General features: G+C 51.9%; 2 protein-coding genes across 4 annotated transcripts in view; one reads left to right on the top strand and one right to left on the bottom strand.

Annotated features, from left to right (window-relative positions):
• The first annotated feature begins 213 nt into the window (after window positions 1-213).
• CYSTM1 (cysteine-rich transmembrane module containing 1) lies at window positions 214-19,167 on the top strand. The gene is made up of 2 exons (XM_010565974.1): window positions 214-471; window positions 18,709-19,167. Exons 1-2 carry the CDS (start codon window positions 243-245, stop codon window positions 18,813-18,815), a joined length of 336 nt encoding a protein of 111 aa, XP_010564276.1. The 5' UTR covers window positions 214-242; the 3' UTR covers window positions 18,816-19,167.
• Window positions 19,168-22,781: 3,614 nt separating this feature from the next.
• PFDN1 (prefoldin subunit 1) overlaps window positions 22,782-26,146 on the bottom strand; it is a 32,854-nt gene continuing 29,489 nt past the window's right edge. For all 3 annotated transcript variants that reach the window (XM_010565978.1, XM_010565977.1, XM_010565976.1), the window contains exon 4: window positions 22,782-23,005. In XM_010565978.1, the coding sequence (XP_010564280.1) occupies window positions 22,922-23,005 (84 nt within the window). In that variant the 3' untranslated portion in view covers window positions 22,782-22,921. The remainder of the gene's footprint in view (window positions 23,006-26,146) is intronic.

The following is a 26,146-nucleotide window of genomic DNA, read 5'->3' on the forward strand; positions in this document are numbered from 1 at the left end:
TGCTGCTGAGCTAAACTCATGTCACTTAAAAGAAATCTCTTCAACTCGGTCTTTGCTCCTGGCAAAGGGTTAAAAATAAACTCACTGCTTGACCAGGTATTTTGAGGTCTGTTCTCACACTTAATGTAGGGCCCTCTGGAGAGCAGTCTGAAATGGGTCTGTATGGTCATAGATGAAGCAGACAAAAGCAAACCAGTTCTCTTCTGTTTTCCTTCTTCTGCAGGACAGATTCTGCATCCCACATGAACTACGAAAATCCTCCACCTTACCCTGGCCCGGGTCCAACTGCCCCTTACCCACCCTATGCACAACAACCGGGTGGTCCTCCTGGCCCATACCCAGGCTATCCTCCTGGACCTACTGGGCCATACCAGCCAGGCCAGCCAGGTTATCAAGGTTATCCCCAGTATGGATGGCAAAACGCACCTCCGCCTCCAGGACCAGTGTATGCAGATGGGCCTAAAAACACAGGTATGCATAGTAGCTGTGGTGCAATGTAATCGTGACCCTTTCTGGCTTGCAAATGCATGAGTACATGTTGACCTTGAAGTAATATGGTTACCAGCATCTGGCTCTAATGGGGCTGGGGGAGGTGGAGACTTGTTTGCAGTAGCAATTCTGTTTATAGGCTGTTTTCCTGCTTTATTTTTCTGTTGTGTCTCTAACAGTTATCTGGCTGTTGGAAGGTACTGCTGAACATCCTTAATGCTGATCCCTCAAGGGAATCCTTATGCTGAGGTTGTTAGACATGCTTTTTGCTGGCTTTAAATTTGCCACAACTCTCATTCTGCCTGTCTTTTGGTTGATAAACTTCAACTGAAGGCTGCACAGTTGAAGCTTGTAATATTCAGATGTACAGTTCCTAACTAACTTAATGTGCATCAGTTTTCTTGAGCCCATCAATATCTGTCCAAATGACCTAATAGTGCCATTGGAATCATTCCTGCGCTTTTGTTTTTTTCTGAAGCTACTATCATTCTGTGGAAAAACAGATTTCTGGGGGAGGGAAGGAGGACAGTGTAACTTATCTTGGCAGCTAGCTGGTCCATCTGTGTGCCACGTCCCCTCAGTATGGAATGCTGGTTTACTCTGGCACCCATAGCTCTCGTGGGGCTTGCTGCAGTGCTTGGTGCAGGCTCAAATTGTCAGAGGAGGGCCAAGAAGATGATTAAGGGACCAGAGCATCTTTATATGAGGAGAAGTTGAGAGAGGTGTGACTGTTCAGCCTGGAGAAGACTCAAGGGGGCCTATCCATGTGTATAAATACCTTATGGGAGGGAATGAAGAAAAGCCAGACTCTTCTCGGTAGTGTCTGGTGACCGGACCAGATGCAATGAGCACAAACTGAAACACAGGAGGTTCCTTCTGAACACAAGAAGACACTTTTCTACTGTGGGAGTGATCAAGCACTGGCACAGGTTGCCCAGAGAGGTTGTGGAGTCTCCATCTGTGGAGATACTCAAAACCTGACTGGACAGTGGTCCTGGGCAGCTTGCTCTAGCTGACCCCGCTTGAGCAGGGGGGGTTGGACGAGGCGATCTCCAGAGGTCCCTTCCAACTCAACAGCTCTGGGATTCTGGTGAGGTTGGGTGTGGTCTGTGCCTTTTCCCCATTAGAAAGAGGAGGATTTAGCTTGGGGTTTTTTGGTAACTCTTTTGTCTTGCTGGTAAGGACACTTGCCTAGAGACCAGGTTTATTCTTGTCAGTGTTTCACAGGCTTTGGTTCTAAAATCTCTGCTTGTACATCATGGGGGTGTACTTACCCCTTCACCATCAGCACAGGGGCTCATGCTGTCATGCCAACTCCAGTGCCTCCTTCCAGGCTTCTTCAGTGATAAAGATACTCATCCAGGCTGCGAAGCCAGAAACTATCATTGCGTCTCTTCCAGTGAATATCACAAACAGACCTGAGCTGTTGAGAAGAGTCTTAAGTACCTATAGCTGTTCTGGCTGGCTTGGGGTGGCAGAGGATGTGGCCGGAGCTACGAAAGGGCCTGTTCTGCAGGAGGGAGTGTGAGGAGCACTGCTGTAGAGGTGCTGTCCAGGCACTGTGCTTTGGTGGAAGCTGCTCTCAGGAGGGAAAGGAAACTCAGGGGTTTTATGTGCTCGGTATGTGTGGCATGGTCATGGACAGACTGACCTTGGGTGGAAAGAAATGAGACTAATAAGTACCCCAAATCAAAACCTAAGTCAGTGCTTTACAGCTATGCAAGGCAGTAGCACTGCAGATACTACTGCTGTAAAGACCAGCTGATAAAGTGGGTATCGAAGCTGACATCGCTTGGAAAATTGTCAGGACTCAGACAATTCCCCCAAGGCGTTTGCCACTATGCAAAGCTGTCTTTGGCCATTGCACGTTAAGGTCATTCTCCACATACTGTTGTTGCCATGGCTTGGGACAATGTGCACTTGCGCTTGGGGCCTGCTTAGGACTGAGGTCTATATGCATTTGCTGCATTTTGAGATAACTGCCTGCTGTGCCCCTCTACCACTTCATGTTACTCTGACTCTGCAGCACACTGCGACAAAGGCCTTTTCAAAGCCATCACTTTTTGGGAAGCTGGAACTTCAGAAGTTCCCAGCAAGAGTTTTTCACTGTAATGAATACAAAGGAGACTTGACATAGCTGGGTGGACAGGCTGAACTGCGGAGAGGACATTTTCAAGAACTTTTTTTTTTTCCAGTCTTCTTGGCTAAAATGCTGGACTACTGGACCAATGTATATAGTAGCATCCCTGGATTTATAGCTGATGTAAGATGTCAGGAATATTCTGGTGCAGGTCTGGCCGCAGGACCCAAATACAAGCAGTGAACAATTGGTCTGAGTGAATAAGAATGTCAATGAGTGCAAGTCATGAGTTCAGCTTCCTCTGTAAAAGAGTGAAAACTTCAAGGGTCTGCCTTTGAAAAGGAGGCAGCAGCATGGTGATGCTTCCCACCACTATCACCACATGGACTCAAAGTGTAATCAGGGTTTTCCCTGGGAAATGCACATAGTTTTGGGGTGGTTAACAGGCATTTCTTGGTACTGGGGCGGGGAGGCAGGGAGGGAATTCCTAGTCTTCCATGTAGAACATCTTTGGTTAGTGCAAGTGTCACTTTGCTGCTATAGCCATGAAAAGGGATGTGCTAGCAGAAGCTGAAGGGAGAGTGGGTCTGCTGCTTTGGGCAGTCTGTCTTTGAGCCAGATCTGCTGCCTTGGAGGCTTAAAGGATCTCATATCAGACTGGATCAGGGAAGCGATGACACTGAATGTCCTCTGCTCTGCTCACAAACCCGTGGACCAGCACAAAGGTGTAGGCTGGGAAATTGCAGAAAACAAGTAGCTGAGTGTTTGAGTGTTTCTTTCACTGAGAGACCAGGCTTATGCTGCAGGAGGCATGGTTTTGTTGTTAAACCTAAGTGAACACAACTACAGTTCTGCGGAAGTAGCACCCTAACCCATGAACAAAAGATCTTCTGGTAAGTCCTGTCTTTGAACTGCCTTCCTGTAGCATGTGCGGTCTCTGAACCCACCTTAGGAGCCTCCAATTTGCGTTGCTTTTGCTGAAGTGGATGTAACTAAATGTACAAAAAAATATTAATAAATGTGTGTAAAATGAAGTCAGGGCTATAATTTTGTGTTTGTCTGCAAAAGCTTTTCCTTTTTCTTGATTCTCCTTCTGTTAAATACCTTGTCTCCCCCTTGCTCCTTTTTGGCCAGTCCATCAAACTGGAACCTGATCTTTGTCCTGTGACACTTTAACAGAAGTATTCTGAGAGAGCTTTCAATAAGGCTTTGTTTAATGATCACCTCCAGGAGTGTCTAATATAGAACAGATGTCCCTAAAAAAGCTAATTTTTTAAAAATCTGTTATACTAATGCTATCTATCTGTTGGTGTGGCTGAACCTCTAATATAAAAAAATTGACATCTAAATTTAATCAAGTCATTACAGTCTGCCTAGCCAGTCTGGCATGATTTAATGTGGCTTGTCAGTTCTTGTGATGTTTCCAAGCAGTTATCTGGGAAGAGCTACTGTGTGGATGCTTTCCTTTCAGAGCGGATGTTTTGCTCTCCTAGATGACTTAGCTTAATCTAATGAATTAAGCTACTCCAAGTAATGCATTAGTATTTGTGAACAAACATGTGTTCATGCTGAAAGCTAGGAAATTTGCTATACTTTACATTTTATGCTTTAAGTTATTTTACTGTGTAGACAACCTGCAAAGTGGGCTCTTAAGTTGTGGATCGCAGCCGGTGTGCTAATGTGTGGAAATAATTATGCATCATATTTTGGTCTTGAGTGGATCACGCAGAGGGAAATAAGTACTGTTGAGCTATCAAAATCTGCTGGTAAAATAGCATTTCATGGTGACAGTGTTTTTTAATCTTAACACTTTGTGGCCTGTCTGGAGTAGCAATGGACATAGCCTGTCCAATTGGCCCTTGGAGAGGAAAAAAACCTCATGTATTAAGAAGAAAGCTATAGCTGAGATGTAATAGGGAAACAGCTTAAACTTAGGACTGGTTTTGTCACCCACGCTGCAGAAGAGCTCGTGAACCACTGAGCCTTGTTTCAAAGGCTGCTGTTGAAGGACTCTTCAGGCTGAGCAGCACTGGTGTGAGTTACGCCGCCTGTACCTGGCATGTGTGCTGCAGCCGTGCTTCTCCCAGCCACAGCACCCATTCTTCCACATCCTCCGGAGGTGGGAGCTGTGAGCCCAGACCGGAGAGTTTGTTCCTTTTTGTTGGGGTCATGCTTGGCAAGGGTAGGTAACATCTAGGCTGGAAAGACAAAGTTATTACTGTTAAGTGAGCAATGACTCTGCTAGAAATAGGTGAGAGAGGGAGGATGTTGTCATCTTTTCAATATGACGTTGAAGAGGGGGACATATATAAAGGCTTGCTGGACGAAGGTGCAGTCCAGAACAATGCAGAACAAGAACAAGTATATTCCACTCTAGACTGTCTGTGTAGGATTAGTTAGCCATGATGACAGTTGCAGAAATCAGCTTGCAGTTTATGCATTAAGACTTAGTGGTGTTGGCCATATGGCTCCCATGTATTACAGCACTGTAGAAGAGGGAGTCTTCAGCTAATAATGGCAGCTGGTGGTCCTTTGTCCGTTCTCCCTGAGTGGATGGAGTCCAGCCTGTGCAAGCTTGCACCCCCTCAGAGTCACCCTAGCTACCTCAACACTGTTGGGCGTGAAAGGCCTTGAAGCATATGTTCCTTCTGCAGGTGCAAGAGCAGTGAGCCGGAGAGGCTAGGTGACTTGCTGAGGTGTCACAGAAGACCTCGTGGCCATGGTGTCGGTTTTTTGTTTTGGGTTTTTTGATAGCTGGCTTTTGGGCTTGTACAGGCTACCGATAGTAGTGTCTCCAAAGAAAAAACACTTTTTGCCTCTTGTAAGGGCTAATAACTGACTTGGCAGTTGTTCATTAGAAGTAAACAACTTGACCTTTACCTTTAGAGCTGGTAAGTTATATGCTAAGCCTGAGGGAAGTTGTACTTAAGGCTATCTGCTTCAGCTTCCTAGCTCTGTGAACTGACTTGTGCTGATTTCTGTCTGCATCTTTCCTGCTGTACAAACTGAGGGCTGTCTTCGTGTCTGTCCACATGAAGTCTGTCCAGGCATGTGTTCCTGGAATACCACAGATCTGCCATTTAGTGTCACACAATGCTTTGGGTAGCTAGAGGGAACTCATCTGCGCCCGAACAAAGCTGAGAAACGCACAGCAGTAGGAGCACAGTGCCTGCGTGGAGCGTGGCATAAGGAGCCAGGCTGCCTTGAGCAGCACGGGCTTGCTTAGGAGGAAGAAAATACCTCATTCCAGAAAAATCTCATTTACCTCTCAGTACTTTCATTATAGAGTAATTTGGTATCAGCTGGCAGAAGGAAACCACAGTATCTGCTGACTGGTCAGCAGGTACTTTCTTGTCTATGTAAATTAGAGGTGAAATGTAATGCTGTTGATAATGGCATGCTTTAAAAAGAAGTGGAATGAGCCAAAGTACAAAGTGACATACTAATTTTGAAAGCACAAGCTGATGTGAGCAATTTGTGCAGCTTAATTTCTCCCCACCCCCCACCTCATTGATACATAACAACGTAATGGACGAGGCTATTCTGTGCTGTGCCAAAGGGAACCAGGCTCTGTCAGCAGCCTTCCTTCCAACTGAAGGCAAACAAAGCTCAGTATTGCGTTTGACCTATTGTACGCACAGGGTGGAAATCTTATTTCTGGAAGTTGATTACTTGTAGCAAAGCCGGCTGTGGTAAGAGTAATAGTCACAGTGATGCTGCCTGCCTCCTAATGTTTGTCCAGCTGCAAGAATAAACAGGTCACCTAGATACAGTCACTGCCTTCTGCTAGAGGGGTGGATTTTTCCTCTTCATGGGTCTCAGCATGGAAAGGAGGGGTTTCTAATTGCTCTGGTTAGGCTCTCTGGTGCCTTTCAGTGGTTGCCCCCCCCCCCCCTGCTTTTCAAACTGTGTCAAGCTGAGCCTTCCCCAGAAGTTTATTTGGAGGGCAGCATGTAGCAATTCCAGGCGGCTTTCTGGGTGTATTGACCCTTTCCAAGCAGTCTGTCAGAGCATTTAATTTAACTGTTACTGTACCTTCAGGACCTGCAACTCCAGACAGCTGGTGTCCTGCCAAAAAAAAAAAAAAAATCCCACTTGGCAGTTGTCCTCTTATTTGCTTCTCATACTGTAGTGTGCATTAAAACCTGGTGTTCTCTCTCCCCCAAGATTGCTGTATCATACCTCCCTCTGTCCCTGGCTTGTGTCAGCTGACTGCACAAACAGTGGGGGCTGTTTGCTGGCAAACTGCTGTCCTGGGGGCTGATCTCTGACTCACCTTCGCTGCTTTTCACCCTGAAGGAGGGGATAATCTGAGAAAAGCCTGATGCAAAGAAAAGGATTTCCAAATTCAGGTCCTGTGTCTGAAAACATGCTTGAGACAAACTGGCTAAATGAGGCTAAGGCTGGCTCTGTAGTGGACCAAATTAAATGAGGCTGCTGTTCTGGACAGTCTTCATCTGCTGAGCACCTAGCCTGGGTGAGAAGCAAATTGTGTAAAGCCATTTTCCAGCTCTGTAAGCGCTGCACAGATTGTGGTACTCAAGCCCTGGGGGCACTGCTCAAGGAGAGTCTAAAACTGGACTTTGTCCCTCGTGTCTGTCACCCAGGACACTCTTGCAAGACCCTTGTAAGTCCGAGCTTGTGCTGTGTAAATCCCTCCAAGCCACATCTTGTTTAATTCTAGGACTGATGCTGATTTTCAATGAAAACACTGACTCAAGCTGAGGAATGTGCTGTTCTTAGCCCTGCAGTTGACTTGGTGGAAAATGCCTCCTTGCTTTAACGTTAAATTAAGATTTCACTGATTAAAAAAAAAAGTTAGAGGAAGTTCTCAAATTCTGTAGTTTTCGGAGATGTCTCTGCATCTGTTGCAGTCTAGAAGAAAACTGAAGGGTCTGAAGCCCTTAATTACTGTACTTTTGAGCTGGGGGGAAGCTGGTTTCTTATGACCTGTACACTTTCTAACCTGTGTGATGGGGTTTATAGTGCTTCAGAGAGCTGGCCAATGCCTGCTGACATCCTTCAGAGACTTGAGTACTTACTACATAAGGTACGCTTTTCTCCTATGAGGAGAGCCTGTAGCCCTGCGTTTTAGAGACGTTAAATCCTTCCTGGGCACATCTATACTCCATAGATGCTGATTAGTATCAATTCCATTATCTCAGAGATCTCTGAATCCCATCCCTGTGTGCTCAGGTGAGGAAACTCACCTCTTTCCCAGCCCTGAGCTGCAAGAAAATCTTCTGCATGGCTTATGGTCAGACATAACCCATGCTTGGAGCACATGCAGTGTACGAGAGGGGAACAACTTTACCTTTGTGTGAAATGTGGCCAGTGCAGCATTGGCTCTGGAAAGTGCTCACTTGGCATGCCTGCACAGTAATTTCCCTGAAATGTGTTGTGTGTTCAGCTCACTGAAAGCTGAAACAGCTCTCTAGGGTGACCTTAAGAGCTTCTCAGACTTGCAGGAACTGAAAGGAATTTTCCTAACCTGCTGGACATAGTCACGCAGCCCACGAAACAGGGCAGGTCTGATACCAGAGTAGGTAGTTGTAGATCAGTTGCTTCTGCTTGAGTCCAGGATGAAATCTGGGCTGGGTCAGGAGCAGCTGTCTGGTGGCAGAGGGGATTTGCAGGTGAAACTACCTGTACGCACTAGCAGTTTGCTTCCTCGATACTTTACTTTTGCTTGGGTGGCTCTGGCAGTAGAGCTGTTTGTGTTTGGAGCTGGGGATTGTGAAACTTGCTCTGAGTGTTTGCAGCTTTGGAAGATTTTTGCTTGGAAGTAGACTACTGTATTTCCATCTGGCTCTGGCTGGTATCTGTTTCAGGAGTGTGCTAAGGTATTTCCTGAAATCTGAATATGGTGTTGGTAGAGACTGTGCATACAACAAAAGCCTCTGGGCAGGAAGGAGTTGGGGGGGCAGGAATGTGATGTGACAGGCATGAAGCTGTTAAGCATGAGCAAATATCCCCAGAGAGGGGAAAGAATAATTAAATGCCTTTCTTGCCAAGGGAATTAGATCTCATCTGTGCCCAGGCTCTGCCCTGGAGGTCTTGTGGGTAAGGGAGGAGGCCAGCGGCAGAGAGGAGGCTTGTTGGCAGCTAGCATGAAAGTTTTAGTTGAAGTCCTAGGGTCCCTGTTCCCCAGTCATGCAATCTCTTCTTCCACACTGGCTGCCTGCGTGGCATTTACTCCAGGACATGTGGCTGTCTGGGCGGTCAGGGTTGGGTGTTCTTTCCTCCTGCAGTTGGGTCTGCAGACCTAGAGTGCGAACCCCAAAGAGCGGCTCAGAAACACTTGATCTCTAGCCACTGTCACCTCTGCATCTCTTGGCTGCCACCAATGCCCTTGTGCTGACTTTCCCTTCTCTGGCCTCCATCCTGAATGGAAAGACTTTCAAAGAACTTGGGTAAGAAGGTTTTGAAGGTAGAACCGGATGCATAGACTGACTTGACTTAGCAATCTGCTGCCAGCAGCACTTAACCCTGTAAGAAGTTACTATTAAAATGGTGTTGTGCAGTTTTAAGCAAGACTTATTGTTTGCTGGCTGTACAAGCAAAAACAAAGTTCTTGGTGCAGAAGTGGCTTGTGATAAAAACCACTTTATTCATATGTGGGAAAAGCTTATTGGTCCCTTCTCTGCTGTGTGCTTCCTCCCAGATGAGAAGACTGTGTATTAATTAATACTTCTGCTCTGAACAGTTGTTACAATGGCAAACAGCCATTCAGATACCACGGGCAGAGTTTTTGGTCTGCATTAGCAGTGGTTGGTAAACTGCTTGTTGCTGCTTCCTCTTGTGTTTTCCAGGCCTTGCCTAATAGTTTAGAGCAGCTAGGAGTGTAACTAACTTGTTTGCATGCAAAGTGGGTCTGTGTGCCAGCACACAGCTGGAGTGAAAGAAGTAGTAAACTTCAAGACTTGCTGCTTTTCTCATGCTCCTGGCCCTCTCACCGTAGGAAGAGGAAGGAGTCCCTGCAGCTGGCTAGTGCTAGGCTGGGCTGACCCTGAGGGTGCGTGCACCTCGCTTCTCCCCGGGCGGCTGACTTCTTGGCTGAGTCTGCCCCTTGGCTTGCCTGAAGTGAGCTTTTGCTTGCTGTCTGTCTGCCTGGATGTCATACCTGAAATATCTAGACAAGGGCCAGGGCCCCCGGTGACATCCAGCAAGACTTCTGGGAGGGCTTGCAGAGCTTGAGTGCTCTCGGGCACCATCGCTGCCTGCTTTCTGGGGGGTGGGTCCCCATGTAGGTACATCAGTACCTTAACAGTGATGTCTGTGCCTAGGCCCTGGGACAGGATGGGCTGGTTCTATCATCAAAGCTGGTATCCTTGTGCTGCAATCCTTGTAGACCCAGTAAAGCACTGCAATAAGGAGCACTACAGTCTCAGGTCACGACTTTACTTTCTATCAAACCAGGTGAAAAGTACTGCTCATGCCTGTCTCTCATGGAGCTAATGATTAACATATCAATTAGGTATGAGAAGAAACAAAATGTGTATGCTTAAGATAAGGCAGACTGTACATGAAATAACTAGGTATTGTAATATTTGTTTTAAAAATAGTGGGAGTTATTTGCACTGGCTTGTGCAGGCTGGTACTCTGTGATTACAGGGAGTGCTACCATTTTAGGGGTAAGAATGATTCATTGTGATCTACACTCTTTAAGGCTCATTAGAAGATGGGAGGGTGTGCTCAGCTTACACCTTCTCCCATCCTGTTTTAGAAAAAACAATGGAAGCATCAAAACTTGAGCCTAAAACTGAATGCTGTCTAGTGCCTCTGAGAGAAATCGCCCTTGTTTCTCTTCTCTATCAGACCACCAGTCCCAAAGTGCTAATGGGCTTCTGCTCATAGTGGCAAAGACTCCAGCATGCTGTAGGAGATCTTTGGAGTGCCCGACGTTGGACAAAAGAGAGGCACAAAGCAGCTAGTAAAGTCCCCAGTAAGGCTTGCCACAGCAAACCAAGTGGCTTTAGCTTGGAGGCATTCAGGCTTCTGACAAGAAGCATACAAAACCAGGAGTTCCCTTAATTGACATATTTTGGGCCGGGGTTTTGTTGGCAAAGCTATTCCAGTAGAAAACCTGATCTCTGTTAATGGAAAGCTGCTGGATGAAGTGAGCTGGGAAGACGTTGGGTGGTTTGCGTCAGTAATGTGCTGTGCAAGTCTTCCTAACGAAATCATTTTAAGAGGTATGAGTAAGGTGCTTAGGGTTTTGTTATGCTGTCTCTTACTGTGCTGTTAACAGGGGATCCTCTGCATTTAAAGTAGTGCTAATGCATAGGCTGGGAAGAGTGAATAAAGGTGCTGCCGCTCACTCTTGATTTCCTTGGGTACTTCCGTGTTTGTGTTAGTGCTTTGAAGCTGATGTTCAGTTGCACAGTGTCCAAAATGAAAGGATTGGTATAGGATGTTTCCAGCTTAATGAGAGGCTTGGCTGGGAATAGTTTATCTAGCCTGCCTTTGAACTGTTTTTTACCCTATGCACTTTGGTAGCTGTAAGTGAATAGTTGACCAACCTTCACCTGTTCTGCTCTTACCCTCTCCTGTATAAGCCCCACACCCAACTATTTGATGAGAAAAGCTTTTTATCATTAATGCTGTGTGGCTGTGTTTACAGTTTCTCTGGCAATTTGTCTGGTGACAGGGACAGAGCTACAAATTCTGAAGCATTGATAAGCTTCAAAGGAAGTAATCATTAAACTCAAACTGTAAGGGAGAGGTGGTTGTTTTTATTTAGAGTATTGCCCAGATGCTTTCAAAGTCTGAAAACTTTCAGTGGTGACTGTATTTCCTCTCAAACTGCAGCAGCGGTTGACACCAGCTCTCGTGAGCTGGCTCTGGCAGAGAGCTGCCCTCTTGAGACTCCTGCTCTCTCTGGGAGAGGAACTCTGCAGTGGAAGGCAGCAACTTCTCTAATGCGTATTTCGAATGGTCATCTTTGGGGCTTTCCTTGAATTTGGAAGGTGAATGCGTTTGGTAAGGTCCTGTAACTCCCTGCATGAGGAAAACCACAGCTTTTTCTCAAAGGGTTTCTGCAGGATGGTACTTGTGCCACAATGTGCTGCTCGTTTGAACGACTTCCAGCTTTTAGCAGAACAGAGTGAAAGGACGTGGCTCTTTCCAGTGCTGTTTCACCATTTCTAACAGAAAGGCACACCCCCCAAACCCATGGTGAGTCCTGGAAAGGTCTTGGCATGGCTGCTGTCCCTCGCTGTACCTTCTTCTGTCCCAGTCCTGCCCTGAATTGTTAGTGGGCAGTTGTGCCTGGGTATCAACCAGTTTAGTGCAGACCTTTCTAGCACAAGCTGCCACCAGCAGTGCCGTGCAGGCAGCTGAAGGTGCTGGCTGGCAGGGAGCAGCGATGCCCGCTGCTGCTGTGACCCACTTGTGCTGAGAGGCAGCATCCGATGCGAGTCAGCTGAGCAGCCGTGTAGTGAAAATGCCGATCTCCCATTGCACAGGCCCAAATTTGGGAAAGCCATTTTGTTTAATATTTCAGCAAGTGTTTCATAACAGCACTTTGTACATGCTTTGAACATGCTTTGTCAGTATGTCCTCGACACTTGGCTGTAGTTTAAAACTTCTGATAGATTAATCATAAATACTTCAGGCAAATTCTTCTTGTATGCCTGCAGTCATGGACAGTTTACTATAAATTGCACAGGGCAGCATCCATTTCAACTCTGCTTTGGGGTGGGGAAGGTTATGCAGACCCATCCTCCAGCAGACTATGCAGTTAGACTGGATTTCACTGACTTCTTTGCAAGTTGCTGACTAACCATCAAAATGCTTTACTGGTCTGTGTGCTACCATGGAGGACTTGTCAATGTTAGTGTATCATCTGACAGCTCGTGTCTTCTGCATGCTCAGGCATTACTCCTTAGCTTAGCACTGAGCTACCAGAAGGCAAAATTGCTTTAACTCTAGCAGTAAAAGGCAGTGGTGTTAGACCTCTTCCCTGGATGGTGCCTTGGCTGCAGCTATGGATGCAGCTGCCTTCAACCAGGGTGAAGATGGGCTTGACTGGAGTGGCCAAAACTGGTAACTGCTCTCCAGCCCATGGTTTGCATTGCAGTGACATGGCCTCCTCCGGTCAGCAGATGCCTGCTGGAGGCTGGCCAGAGCAGCTGGCTAGCTAGGTCTGCCTGTGCTCAGTGTGAAGTGCCATACCTTAGTGCTCAGAGGAGAGGGTACCCACCCTCAGGCCAGGTGTTGTCAGCCTGAGAACTCAATCCATCTCAGCTGCTCCAGCAAGGGAGCTGAGGGTATGTGAGGCACCCCCAAAGCAGTGTAACCTTACGCTGTCCACCACATTTGGGAGTGTCACATGCTGCAGAGCTTTTTCTGGGGCAGGGAAGGGTGTCACATTCCCCTGGGTTTCACTCAGTCTGAAGCTGCAAGGACTTTGCTCTGGAGCTGGCTCTGTGGTATCTGTTCTTGGTGGTGTTTTCCAGAGGTCAGAGTCACCCTGCTGTCTCCAAACCACGAGGAACCAGTGCTTCCCTAAACATTCTCCCAGCCCCCTTCTGCTGTGCAGATCCACATGTCACAGGGCACTGTGGCCCTCAGTTTTGGGTATGGCAATGCTCTGGCAGCAGCAATCCAGCTCTCTGTGGCTCCAAAGCAGGACAGCTTGAATGGCAGCTGGCAGACCGTTAGAAACCACAGCTGCATCAGGGCTCCAGCACAGGGAGCTGGTTTGGAAGCTTCCTGAGCAGCCATGGGAAAAGCACCCTTGTCTGTTCACCCTGAGGGATGGCAGGAGCCAGCTAGCATCCTCTTCCACCTGAACATAGGCAGGAGAGCATGGCCAGTACCCCACTCTGCTGAGGAGCTCTTGGCCATCTCTGCCTGTTGGGTGTGCACTCTGCCCTGCTGAACAACTGCATGTCATCGTCTTACACAGGACTCTTGGAGCATTTGGTATGTGTTTTGCCTTTGCTTATTGTAACTGGACCTTCTCAGAGGAAACAAAAGCACCAAAGAGTTTGCTGCTTGCTCAGAGCTCCTGGATCCACCAGGGAAAAAAAGCCCAAAGGTTTTTCCCAGCCTGAAACACACCAGTGCCTCCTTCAGTCCTTGCAAGCTGAACTTGTTCTGTGCAGCTCTGCCCTGCTGCTCTTCCTCCCGAACAGCTTGGTCGTATGATTGGGTTTGCACAAAGGTGTTGTGTGGCGCCAGGGCTCGCCTCTTGTCACAGCTCTGTCTGTTAAGCCAGACAGAAGGGCAGCTCTATCTGCTGCAGGGCAGAATGCTGCTCAGCTGAGGAGGGTAAAAGGTTCAAATGTCAGGGTGTCCAGCCGCTCCCAGCAATGCCAGTCGGGGAAGGAAGGCAAAACAGTGTGGGCAGCTCTGCTAAGCCAGCTTCTCCCATGGACAGCAGGGCACAGCTCCCTTATTTCCCACTGCTGAGCAGTCGGTGACCCACTATAGCCCACTGCTCCAGGGACCTGACCGGCCGCTTGATGACAGCTTGCGCTGCACGGCGGTGTATAGGAACGAGTGGACTTGGGTCACCTCACCAGGGAGAACAGGCAGTGAATAGACAGATACTGATATAATGCTCTATAAGGTCAAACACTCGCAAGTCTTCATGCTTTGGAACATGAAGCCTTTGCAAGTCTTCCATGCATGGTTTTGAGTGCCAGTTTGGGGCTGTGGGCAGGAAGGAGGGAGGGGCCTGACCAAAGTCCTGTCTGCCTTGGGACAGATGGGTCTGTGGTCCACCCTTTCAAAGGGATGAAATAGGGTCTCTTGGATCACAGGAGGAGGCCAGGGTGCTGGGCTCACAAGTCATTGACCTTGTTCTGTGGTCCTTGCCAGCGTGGCTGGGCTGCTGGCTGTGGGCGCAGCCCTGCCCTGTCCACAGGCTCTGGGGAGGAGGTCGTGCAGCCTCCCCCACTACTGCAGCACTGCCCAGCAGCCTGCAGGGCCCTGGTCTGTGCGTGGGAGCCAGGTTTCCATCAGGTCCTGGTCTGTTCCTGCCTGGAGGTGCCTGCTTTGGCTCTGCAGGGGCAGGCAGGGCCAGCAGCTGCTGGAGGAGGAGAGCACGTGGTATGTCTCCTGCTCCAGCGCAGCCTGTCACAGCACTGCTGCATGCTGCCACCTCCTTTTGGGGCTGCCTGGAGAAGAGATGTGCTTCCACCCTGACATTCCTGGAGCAAGGGCACCATATGCTGTGACTGAATGCCCACAGGCAGCTGCAAAGCCCTGGAGGGAAGGATGGACAGTGGTGCTTTGCCAGCACCATGCAGTGGCTCCTCTGGAGCTGGGCTGTGCCTGCACAGTAGGTGCCTCTTCTCTGTTATTCCGGTTGGCAAGAGGGAGGCTGCCTGAGGCTGGGGTACAGGCTGTACCTGAGGGCATATGTTTGAGGGGGATTACTGGGCTATTGGTCTCTCTGCCCTACCCTGATGGTGGCAGGATTTTTGTATCATGTAAGCCAGAGCACATCATCCTCCACGCGTCGCTCTTGAGAGAACTGAAGCAGTGAAGGGTGGGGTGGGGGGGAACATTTTTCTGAGCACAAAGCCCAGGGAGGACCAGGCTGATGACATGAGCTGTCTCCTGCCCAGGCCTCTGCCTGTCAACACCATGTATTCAGCCACTTGACTTAAAGCACTAGCTGCATGCCTGGGTCAGACTCCTGTGTGAAGGCACGGTTCCCACACAGACCATAACAGATCCAAGAAAGCTTTAAGGAAGGAAGGAAGGTCATGTGCCTGCCTGCAATCTGCTGCAGTTCTGGGTGTGATAGCCCAAGTTCAGTGAGGAGGAACCAAAGGTAATCTGCTCATCTGTCCCAAATGGGCTTCAGGGGCTGGCAGAAAGAGCACGCAGCACGCTGGCCTTGGGTAGGAGACCCTGCTGGGAGAGCTCCATCCAAACCCGGGGCTCCCTCCTGTGCTTTCAGGCAGCAGGCAGTGTGCAGTAAATCGCAACAGCCTGCTGGGAGCCTCTGGGCAGCCCTTGAGGGGCAGAGCTTAAATGGTTTCTGTCCATGAGGCAATACCCTAAGCATTTGGGGGTGTGATCTGGGCATCCGCCCCTTGGCAGGTGAAGTGTCTGAGGATTGCTGCCTCCTAGCCTGGTTAAAGGCTGGCTGTGCCTTGCGTGCTGAGCAGGCAGAGGTGGAAGTCCCCTAGCATGCACGATGGATACATCTTGCTGGAGCAAGGACTGATCCCTGTGCTGACTTCCTAGGGGAGGAGGCAGTTTTGTGTGTGATAGGGCTGCAGTAGTGTCAGGGAACAGCTACTTAGTTAAGCAAACTGACTTAGCAGTGCCACTCTAAACAGACAACAAGCAGACAAACTGCAAGTGTGCTTGTAGCTATGGAAGCTGGCATCTCGTGGAGAACTCTGCTCTGGGTGCCTATCCAGCCTATCCTGCCTGTGGCCTGGCCAGACCTGGCAGCAGACAGGTTCTTGTCATCTTCACTGTGCTAAAACTCTGGTTTTTTGATTGTGCACAGAAGTGATCCAACAGCAAGGAACCCACCTGCTTGTTTTCCAAGTCAGCTGGTTGCTGATCCTGGAGTCCTCTGGAAACCAGCACTGTCAGTGTTCCTTGGCCTCAGCTGCAGAGGCCACGAGAGGGAGGCTCTGAAGGCGATGCATCCCGGCTCTGCCACAGCCTCCTCGCAGTGACCACGTGGCTTTATAATTGGGTACGTCGGTCAGCCAGAGCTGATCCCTGCTATTTTTGTGGGGCCTGCTGCCTGAGAAGAGCGAGCTCTTCCCACCACTGAGAAGTGCTGGCTGGTGCAAAAGCACCTTCTGCCCAATGCCCAAAATGCAGAGTGAGCTTTCTCCAGCCTTGAGGGGCAGGAGGGACGCTGTTCTGCCCCTGACCTCAGCTCTTCCCAGGATTTGTCTGTACCCACCTCCCCATGGCCATTCATACACAGTAGCTGAATCTCACCTTGAGACCACCTCCTGGCGCTGGGAGCTTACCTCTTTCTCCTCCTGCAGCTGGCAAGGCTCTGCAACAGACTTACCACGGGACACTGCTGAGCACGTCAGCAAAGCTGGTGGTGCCTCTGTGAGAGTAATGTGTTCAGTTTTGGGCCCCTCACTACAGGAAAGACATTGAGTTGCTGGAGCATGTTCAGAGGAGGGCAACGAGTTGGTGAGGGGCCTGGAGCAGAAGTCTTATGAGGAGCGGCTGGGGGAACTGGGGCTGTTTAGTCTAGAAAAGAGGAGGCTGAGGGGAGACCTTATCGCTCTCTACAACTACCTGAAAGGAGGTTGTAGTGAGGTGGGTGTTGGTCTCTTCTGTCAGGTGGCTGGAGATAAGACAAGAGGAAATGGCCTCAAGTTGAGGCAAGGGAGATTTAGGTTAGATATTAGGAAAAATTTTTTTTACTGAGAGGGTTGTCAAACATTGGAATTTGCTGCCCAGGGAAGTGGTTGAGTCACAATCCCTGGACATATTCAAAAAGCGAGTGGACAGGGTACTTCAGGACATGGTTTAGTGGGTATGGTTAATGGTTGGACTCGATGATCTTGAAGGTCTTTTGCAACCTAAATGATTCTATGATTCTAACATATTTAAGAAAGGGCAGAAAATGCCAGAGAGAGAGGAGGGAACAAAAGAGTAAGAAACAGAAGAAGTTTGGAAGAGGAGGTGCTCTGTGTATTTGCTGCAACCTGTAGAGGACATGGAGCAGGTGGATGTTTCCAGAAGGACCTGCAGCCCATGGAGAGGACCCCTGCTGGAGCAAGTTCTCCTGGCAAGGACCCTGGTGCCCAAAGGCCGTGCTGTGTTGGAGCTCAGGCCAGCTGGGAGATCTGCGACAGCCTCCAGCAGGGCCCAGTCTGGTCCAGGGTAGCTGCTCCCACTGGTCTCAGCACTGTTTGCTGGGAGCCTTGAGCTGCCTTCTCCATCACCAGGTGCCTAATGATCCCTCCAAAGATTAATGTACCCAGACCACTGATTGCTGGGGGGGGGGGGGGGGAGCATGGGTTCTGCCAAGGTTGCAGGGAACAACCCCAGCCCACAGGTGTCACCTCCCTGTTTGCACACACGGTCACACAGCTCGCCTCTCCTGGCGGGAGCGGCAGAGAGGAGAGGAGCTGCTGTGTATGGGCTGCAGCCCCCATTCCCCATCCCTCTATGCTGCTGGAGGGGAGGTGGAGGAGGCAGAAGGGAAGGTGGTGTTTTAGTGTTTGTCTTTGTTCCTCACTACCCAAATCTATTGTAGTTGGTGATAAATTAATTTTTCCCCAAGTTGCACCTGTTTTGCCGATGATGGTAATAGGTGAGCGATCTCTCTGCCTTTATATGACCCATGAGCCTCCTTATCCTCTTTTCCCATCTTGCCCTGCTGAGGAGGGGCAGCAAGTGAGCAGCTGGGTGGGAGTTTGGCCCTTAGCCATGTCTGAACCCACCACCCTCCTTGCACGTGCTCCCTCCCCAGCACCCCAAGTGCCGTAGGAGTGTGGGGCCGCCTCCAGCATGGTTGCCTGGGCTGCGGACCTCCCCCCTGGGAAGGGTGGCTGTGCCGGGCCTGGAGGGGCATTGGCTTCAGCTGGGGCAGCCAGGGCACCTGTGGGCGCTCTGCTTTGGGGACCTCCTGCTGGCTGGGGGTTGCCAGAGGGCAGGGGGAGGCAGGGGGGCAGGCAAGGAGGCTTAGGCACCAGTGCTTGCAAGAGGGCAGCTCACTCGGAGCAGATGCCTTCCAGGCTGAGCCCTGTTTCCTTTCTCAGTAACTGTACATGACATAACGGAAGCCTGGTCCTGGCTGGCCTGCACCAGCTGCTTGCGTCGAGACCATAATGTTGCGCAGTCCCAGTGGCCTGGGCCTGGCTGCGGAAAGAAGTGCTTCCCCTGGGGACCCTTCCCATCCGAGGGCTGCTGCAGTGGTGGGAGGGGGCAGCGGGTCCTTGCAGGGTGCTGCTGCGGTGATGAAATCGTGGCCTGAGGGGAGCTTGGGACCTCCCCTCCTGCGAGTGCTCCCCCGTGCACCAGATTGTCTCCAGCAAGTGTGGGCCACCCAAAGTGAGCGCTGTGGTAAAGAGGGGCACCATGGCTGTGCCGGGGCCGGCTGTGCTGAGGGCAGCAGACATGGTCGGCCGCTGCAGGTGTCGCTGTGCCACTCTCTGACTGACTGAGCTCTCCTGTCCCCACAGTGTACGTCGTGGAGGAGCGGCGGAGAGATGACACGGGCGAGAGCGCCTGCCTGACGGCGTGCTGGACCGCGCTCTGCTGCTGCTGCCTCTGGGACATGCTGACCTGACTCCACTGCAGCTGCCTCCCATACCTCTCACTGAGTGCTATGCAGGCTCCCCACTCCTGTCCTGACTTCTTTCTGTTACTGTAATCAATGCTCTGCTTTGCACAGCCAAGAGTTCCCGTCTGTCAGTCCTAGCGCCTTGTTGGGGTGGGGGGTGCACTCCTTTATTTTAGTAAAGGAAAAATCCCTTTTTAACATTTCTAAGACTTTTGTTGTAACTTTGAAGAATGTGCTAATGGTATATTTCAGCCAAAGGCATTCTGATGAAATGTATATTTATCAGTTGAAATTTTCCTAGTCCTAGAAATGAAGATGTACGCAATAATTAAAGCCAACAGTTGATTTTCTTCGCTAGGTTCTGACTGTTTCAATAAATCTGTCCCATAGAGGGTGTGCTTGCCCCGTCGCTGTCTGTTCTCAGCCTCCTGCATGCGCTGACTCTGCAGCAGCAATGATGGACTTGGCTTCAAGTGGCTTTGCTGCAGAAGTTTGTGCCTCGGCCCCTTGCTGGGGCCTGGGCTGGGGGTGTCTGGCCCAGCTGTCACCAGCACCTGGGGGATTTTCTGCAGCACAGTGAAGCCAGCTGGAGTGGGGAGGGTGGCACACTGGTATCTGACACCATCAGCCCCTTCATCCCACACAGGGCAGCTTGCTCGGGTTTTCATCCCTCTGCTTACTCAGGGCTGGACATCCAGGTCCCCTTCGGGGCCTAGGGGCCTCCCCAGCAGCTCCTGGGACGGCAGAGAGCTGGGGGAAGCACATGCTGAGATGCTGTGTGCATGCGCCAGCAGTTCCTGAGGGAGGACTGATCCCACTCAAGGGCTTTGAGCAGTGATCCATCATCTCCCTGCCGCAGAGCATAGGCTTGCGGGGGGTAAATTAATGGGTAAGAAGAAACAAGGCCATGGATTAATTTAGTGCTGAGGATTTATAGCTGAAGCTTTTTCATGGCACGCCTGGCCAGAAGAGGGATAAAAAGCTTTTGCCTGCAGAAAAGTGGGGAAACCTGCTGCCGGTCACCATGGGGGATGGTTCCCACCCAGCTGCCCACTGCCCCGGGTTCCCTGCTGCTCTCCCTGCCTCGGGAGCAAAACTGATCCTGGTGGACTGGCACACACTGCCTTTGCTTTGTATTGCCTGAAGATCACCTAGTGATCTTGTACCCTTTTGCAGCAGGGCTTCAAAGGGCTCCGCACTCGCCATCCCTCAGTTTGTGTATGCTGCATCCAGCTGAGACCTGGCAGCAGGTGCCAGGAGAGGGAAGGGTGGCCCAAGCTGAGCTAAATGAGGGTTGTGCTTGTCTGGACCCTAAGGCCCTTCCTGTGCTGCAGCCAAGGCAGTAGCTCTGCTGCCCCGGCTCCGGTGTGGGCCTAGGTCCAGCATCCAGGCCTGAGGGAACCCGTATAGGGACAGGGCTTAGCTGCAAACTGCCGTGTGGCCAGGCTTGCTCAGGCCTCACAAAGCAACTCACTGGGTTCCTCTGTGCTTTTTTTGTCTGAGAGTTCCCCCCTGACCAGGTGCCTGCCACCATTCTGTACACCTCTGCTTGGGTCTTAGAAATGCAGTTTTGGGGCTCTGGTCTGGGGCAAGACAATTTGGTTTGGGGTGATGATGGCCCCTGCAGGCTGCAGCCCTAAGCTCAGGTCCGCTGACAGGCTCCCAGAGGCTCCCTGCCCCGGGGAACAGTCGCTGTCACCTTCCCGGTCGCGGTCGCCTCCCTGTCAGGGCTCAGAAGGGTGGTCCCTGGCTCACCCCACCTTGGCAGGGGGTTAAAAGTGGAGCGTTAAGCTGCCCCACGCCTGTGCCCCTGGCTGTCCCCTTTCCCCCTCCCTCCAGCCCCTCATCCCACCACAGTGGTCAGCCCACCCAGCCTGGCCGTGGCTGATTCCCCAGAAATGGCATTGCTGGGTGCGAGGCGAGCCCCGTCACCTCACAGCTGCAGGCCGGTTCTTGCTCTGCCTCGGGTAGGAGCAGGAGCTGCTTGGGGGCCATTTGCCCCCAGACCCCAGTGTGGGAAGGGGGGAGGACTTGGATTTGCTGCTCTCTGCCTCCTGCTTGGCACCATCACAAACACCTACAAAGTGGCTGCGGTCCTGTGCTCGTGTGGCTACAGCAGCACACAACCCTGCAGCACCCTGCCCCCGGTGCCACAGTGCCTGTCCTTGGGGATGCCGCATCTCCCACGCTCCATTGGGAAGGGCTGCCCTGGGTTCCAGCCACCAGGCACCGTGCAGAGTGCCAGCTGCCTGGCACTAGGATTTCACTAGGGAAATCAGGCTCAAGGTGCTGGAGAAGTAAGGGCTCTGCCAGTCCCCCAGTAAGCCTGGACACCGCCTTCCCATGCCGGGGCCAGGCCAGGCTGGGGGTGACGCTCAGCCCAGCCCAGCCTGGTGCAAGGCAGCCCCTGCAGCGGGTAAGTCCCCGGCTGCTGAGCCCAGCTGCAGGCTGATCCACCCCCTGCCCAGGCCAGACCGGCACCCTGCCCCATGACCAAAATGGGTGGACACCTTTGCTGGATGCCGCCAAGGACGGCAAGGTTGGGAAGCAGCAGACATGGCAGCTTTTGGTCAGTTACAGGGTGAAGCACCTTTGTACACTCAGACAGGAGCTCAGCAAGACCCAGCAGGACAGGAGCCCAAGCAGTACCCAGCCAGGCCACCCCCAGGCCCATCAGAGGGTCTGTCAGCCCCTCACAGGCTCTTCCACAAGCCTGGAGCATCACATGGGGACAGTGGCAGGCAGGAACTCAACCCTGGGACACTCGAGGTACAGATCCCTGCCCGGGGCCTTCCCCAGGGTTGTCCCCACAGCGCCTAAGCCCCATGTCCAAGCTACACCCAGCCCCATAAGTGACCCAGAGCAGCTGTCCAGATCGCCTTTTGGAATAAGTGGTTGATGCCTGGTAGGTGGGACACATGATCGGATGCAGGGAAAAGCTGTTTGGGATTGCACAGGACTTGCTATAGGACATTTAGTGGATGCCCTAAAGGCAGAGGTGTAGGTGATTTGGGGAGGAACAAGTGTGGAAAACCAGTGAGGTATGGGGATGAAAGGACCAGTTGGGCATAAACGACCAGCTGGTCGGTACACTTGTCCAGCGCCTGATCAGCGCAGTCTGTCTAATCTTCTTAAATTCCTCTTAAACTCTGTCCTGGGTGAGGGCTCCATGCTGAGTGTGCACGTGTGTGGACAGGGTGTGAGTGCACTGGGGGGGATCAGTCCACAGGCCCCTGTGTCCACGGGGCAGCGACTGCAGCCGGTGCAGGTGTGTGATCACTGGTGAAGATGAAGCCAGACTGGCCGGTGAGCAGGTGACGTGGCCTGGGAGGCTGGGGAGCAGCAGGTGGCAAAGGGCCAGCCCAGAGTGTGACAGCGCCCATGTGTCTACGGGGCAAGAGCACGGGGGGGTCAGCAATGGGACCTGCCCAGCGCCAAAGTCCTAAGGAGCTGGTGGCAGGAGAGGAGACGTCCCTGAAAGCTCCGTTTCGGAAAAGCACCAAAGCCAGGAGTAGGGGAAGGAGGCCGGGCTGGTGCACTGCGAGCACGAAGCACAGGGTGGCACTGGCCCTCCACCAGCTCGCTACCGCGCTGGGGCTCTGCCAGGCTCGTGAGTACAAAGAGGGAACCGGGGCCTGTCACCGCTGAGACAGAGTAAATGACCACCCGTCATGGACCTGGAGGTGCCTGGGATGGCCGGCCCTGCTCTGCCCTGCCAGCCTCCCTTTTCCCCCACCAGAGCCTCGTCAGCCTTGCTCCAGCAGAACAACACAGCGAGCCTTCCCCTGTTCCCAGCGCCGAGCAGTGCACGGGGTCTTTCTGGAGGGCGAGGGCTACATCTGCTTTAAAGTGAAGCAGGATTCCCCAAAGGGCCCTCACCCCAAATCCCACCACCATCTCCTTTCTCTGTCAAATCCCCACAGGGAGAGCAGCTGCTGCAAGACACCAAGGTGGCAGGCAGAGGAAATGACCTCAGGCTTCGCAGCAGAATTTTATTGAAACTGCCACAGAAACAGAGCTTGTGCAGCTGGGCGGCGGTGAGCAGCACACAGGCAGGGCTGCCCAAAACCACCCAGAAGGCGTTGCAGGAGGCCCGGGGGGGAACCGCACAGCTACTGTGCCCTTCGGGCCATCAGCATTTCCCGGATGTTATCTTCTGCTTCCTTCACACTCCGCTCCAGGTACAACTTCTTCTGCTGCAAGGCAGAAAACCCAGAGGGGAGTTAAGGTCCACCTTGGCACTGACAGCACGTGCCAGGGTGCTGGGGCCAAGCACTGCCCATGGCAGAGCTGTGAGCAGCCTGCTGAGGGCACACACGACCCTGCAGGTTTCCCGAAGCGAGGACAGTGGTTATTCATTTCCAGAGGCATTCTGAAAGCATTAATATTTAGCCTAGGCAACATTTACACAGACTTTGAATTTTGTTCCCTCTGAAAGCTTCTCCTCAGAGCTGCCTGCGCTGTTGCAACAGCAGAGCTGCAAAAAGTGGGATACATTAACTGTAGGAAGGAACGAAAAGGAAATCAGATCCTGTAGCACTTGCAGCCTAGAGAGGAATTAACATGCTGAGGCCTCCTTATGGAGACAACAGCAAAATCCTTTCACACTTGGGTAAAAAAGGCTCTTTTTCCCAGCTGGGCCAGTTTTCTAAACCCAGACCCTCCTTTCTATCAGAAATTCCCTGGCATCATCACCAAATACGTGTGTTTCCTTAATCATCTTTAATTAGGCTAGGCTTGGCAGGGAAGCAGCCTGAAGCTGTGCATCCCAAGATAGGAATTCAGCATGCAGCGTTTTTTCCTGCTAGTCTGCGTGCTCCTAGGTGACTGGAAAAATCAGCGCTTGGCTCTTTTGACTATTTTCTCTGGGTTTCCAAACAACAGACACAACAGTCTCTGGTGGACGTCAGGCCAGCAGAAGGCATTGCTGTGTGAGGGCAGGCAGCCCTCGCTGCTGGATGCAGACCTCCTTTGGCAGCAGCAGGCAGAGCACCGCTCCAAATGCAGTTCGTTACAGGCTGGGGGGACCCTTGGGGAGGCTCCCCAGAGCTGGGCTTGTGGAGGACCATGGGGAGAGCCCTCGGGGGCACACATAGGGGTCCACGGGTGGTACCTGCTGCACGCTGGCGTGGGGCTTGCTGTCCTCACAAGGTCCTCTTCTCAACAAAGCCTGCAGAGGACTGCTGCGGCACAATGCTCCCACTACCCCACAGCAGCTACAGCCACGCACTGAGCACCTTCCCACAGGCCTGAGGAGCTCAACCGAGCTCAGTCTCCAGGCCAAGCAAGGTACCAATTAGCATTGGCAGGATTATTATTAAATTACAGGAGCCCAGGCCTCAGCCTAGAGCATCCTGCCATACGCTCCACTAATCATGTCTCTAGCCACAGGCAGAGGAGCCTAGTATGGCATGAATGACCTGCAAAGCCCACCAAAACCAAGGACAGCTAAAGGGGGATGGCAGTGGACGTCCTCAACACTGCTCAGCCGTGCAGGGGGGCTGTAGGAAAGGGTAAAAACACATGCCGTTCTGGGGTGCTCCCCAGCTGCCAGCTGGCTGAAGCAGGGCAGCACCTATGGGTGCAGGCTGCAGCAATAGCACGTGCTGGCCTCTGCCAAGCAGCACCCTCCTGCCATGGGGGGCAGGCCGCAGGAGGCTTGTGTGTGAGCCAGAGGACACAGCCCCTGCCAGCCAGTGACAGGCAGGAACTGCGAAGTTGATGCTCTCCTGACAGCCTCCTCCTGACTCCTGCAAGCCCACGGGGAGCTGGGACCCATAACACTGAAAGAAAATTCATTAGTACATGGGACAGTCCTGCTGCCATCACTCCCCATCTCTCCCCCCACAGCAGACCTGCAGTGACACTTCTGTACACTCAGCTGAAATGCCCATGCCATGAGGACATCTCTTCCAGCCCCGTTTCTAAATACTGAAGGGCTTTTATTTAAAACAGTAAAGGTTGTTAGCAACAGCTAGGGCTGTGGGTATGGCAAAGGGCTCCTTGTCCCTCTCACGCAGTGCCCCAGGCACGTGGGATCCCTCTCGCTTACAAGAGCTGCTTTTCAGGAAACTGCTGGGAGAGGAGGCGCAGCACGGGTTCCCACTGCCAACAACTCGCTGACGCACGAGCAGTACTTCTGCCACCACCGCACCGTTCTCACTTTGCCCGGACAGACGTCGAGGGATTTCACATCTAGGGAACTGAATCTGAAGGCTGCGAGGGGAGACAGGTCCCAGAAAACCTGCGTGGGTCCGAGCTCCACCTCACTCCGCTGACTGGAGGAGAGTGGCATCAGCAGAGCTGACTTCTATGCATTCGGTTATTACTAAAACATTTTTTTTACTGCAATTAAATTAGTCTGTGAAATGGTTCTGGCTTTCTGTCCTCTCCACTCCCCCTCATGTTCACCACGCAGCAAGAGACATTTCCAGAGAACAGCTCTCCATGGGCAGGCTGGCCCCAGCAGCAACCTCGGGAGAGCCAGGCAGGCCAGCCGCTGCACAGGCAAGCCTCCACATGCAGCCAGGGAGCTGGTGGGCTGCAAACGACAGCTCTGTTCCCCTAACACAGTGGGATTTCAAACATCCCGTTAGGAAGCTGTGCTGGCAACCATTTGGGACCCACTTCCCCGAGAACGAGGGACCCTGAGCACTAACATGGCCTGACGCAGTGCAGGAGTGTTCATGGCTGTTGTGGCCCACAGGGATCCATGCTGCCCACTCCTGTGCAGTGGCATGCTCTGCCCTCCCCGGGGGAGCAGGGGTGCTGGAGCTACACAGCTCATGGCAAAGGGACATGGTTTAATGCCATTTCTCTACTTAAGCATCACCTGCAGTCCCAGGCAGGTGAGGATTCAGGGAATTTGTATTTCTCTCAATCACTCTCCTCAGTCATGTAGTTTCTGGGGCAAGAGGATCTGGGCTGGCCCTGATGCTTTTACTCCTTCCTTCCAAGAGAAGCCTCCAGGGTGACTCACCCCTAGGCTCAAGGAGCATCCCTTGGGCATCAAGGGAAACCTGCACCCGCAGCTGGGGGGCTGCAAGCGTTCTGAGCTCTCCTGCAGGCCGGCAAGCAGGCAATACTGGAGCCAGCATGGCATCTGGCTCCCACTCCAACTAACAGCCCAAATCAAGGGGGAGGGAGGAGCAGACAGTCGCTGCATTTTCCGAGACACGTGGAAGAAGCGAGGTGTTCCTTCCTGAGGAGCTGTGGCCTGGTTTCTGCTTCGGTAATCACAGGAGAAAGAGCAGGAGCTTGCGTGCAAACCCCTCCTCACCGCGATTACTGGGGTCTAGACAGGAAACTCCGTCTCTCCCTGGTGCGCCTTCCCAGAG

The sequence above is a fragment of the Haliaeetus leucocephalus genome, unplaced genomic scaffold (assembly GCF_000737465.1).
Source record: "Haliaeetus leucocephalus isolate CR32 unplaced genomic scaffold, Haliaeetus_leucocephalus-4.0 Scaffold199, whole genome shotgun sequence".
In the NCBI taxonomy this organism is placed as follows: domain Eukaryota; kingdom Metazoa; phylum Chordata; class Aves; order Accipitriformes; family Accipitridae; genus Haliaeetus; species Haliaeetus leucocephalus.

Coding starts and splice junctions, on each gene's coding strand:
- CYSTM1 (XM_010565974.1), top strand. CDS start 243: ATGAACTACGAAAATCCTCCACCTTACCCTGGCCCGGGTCCAACTGCC. Junction 472..18,708: donor AGATGGGCCTAAAAACACAG/GTATGCATAGTA, acceptor CTGTCCCCACAG/TGTACGTCGTGGAGGAGCGG.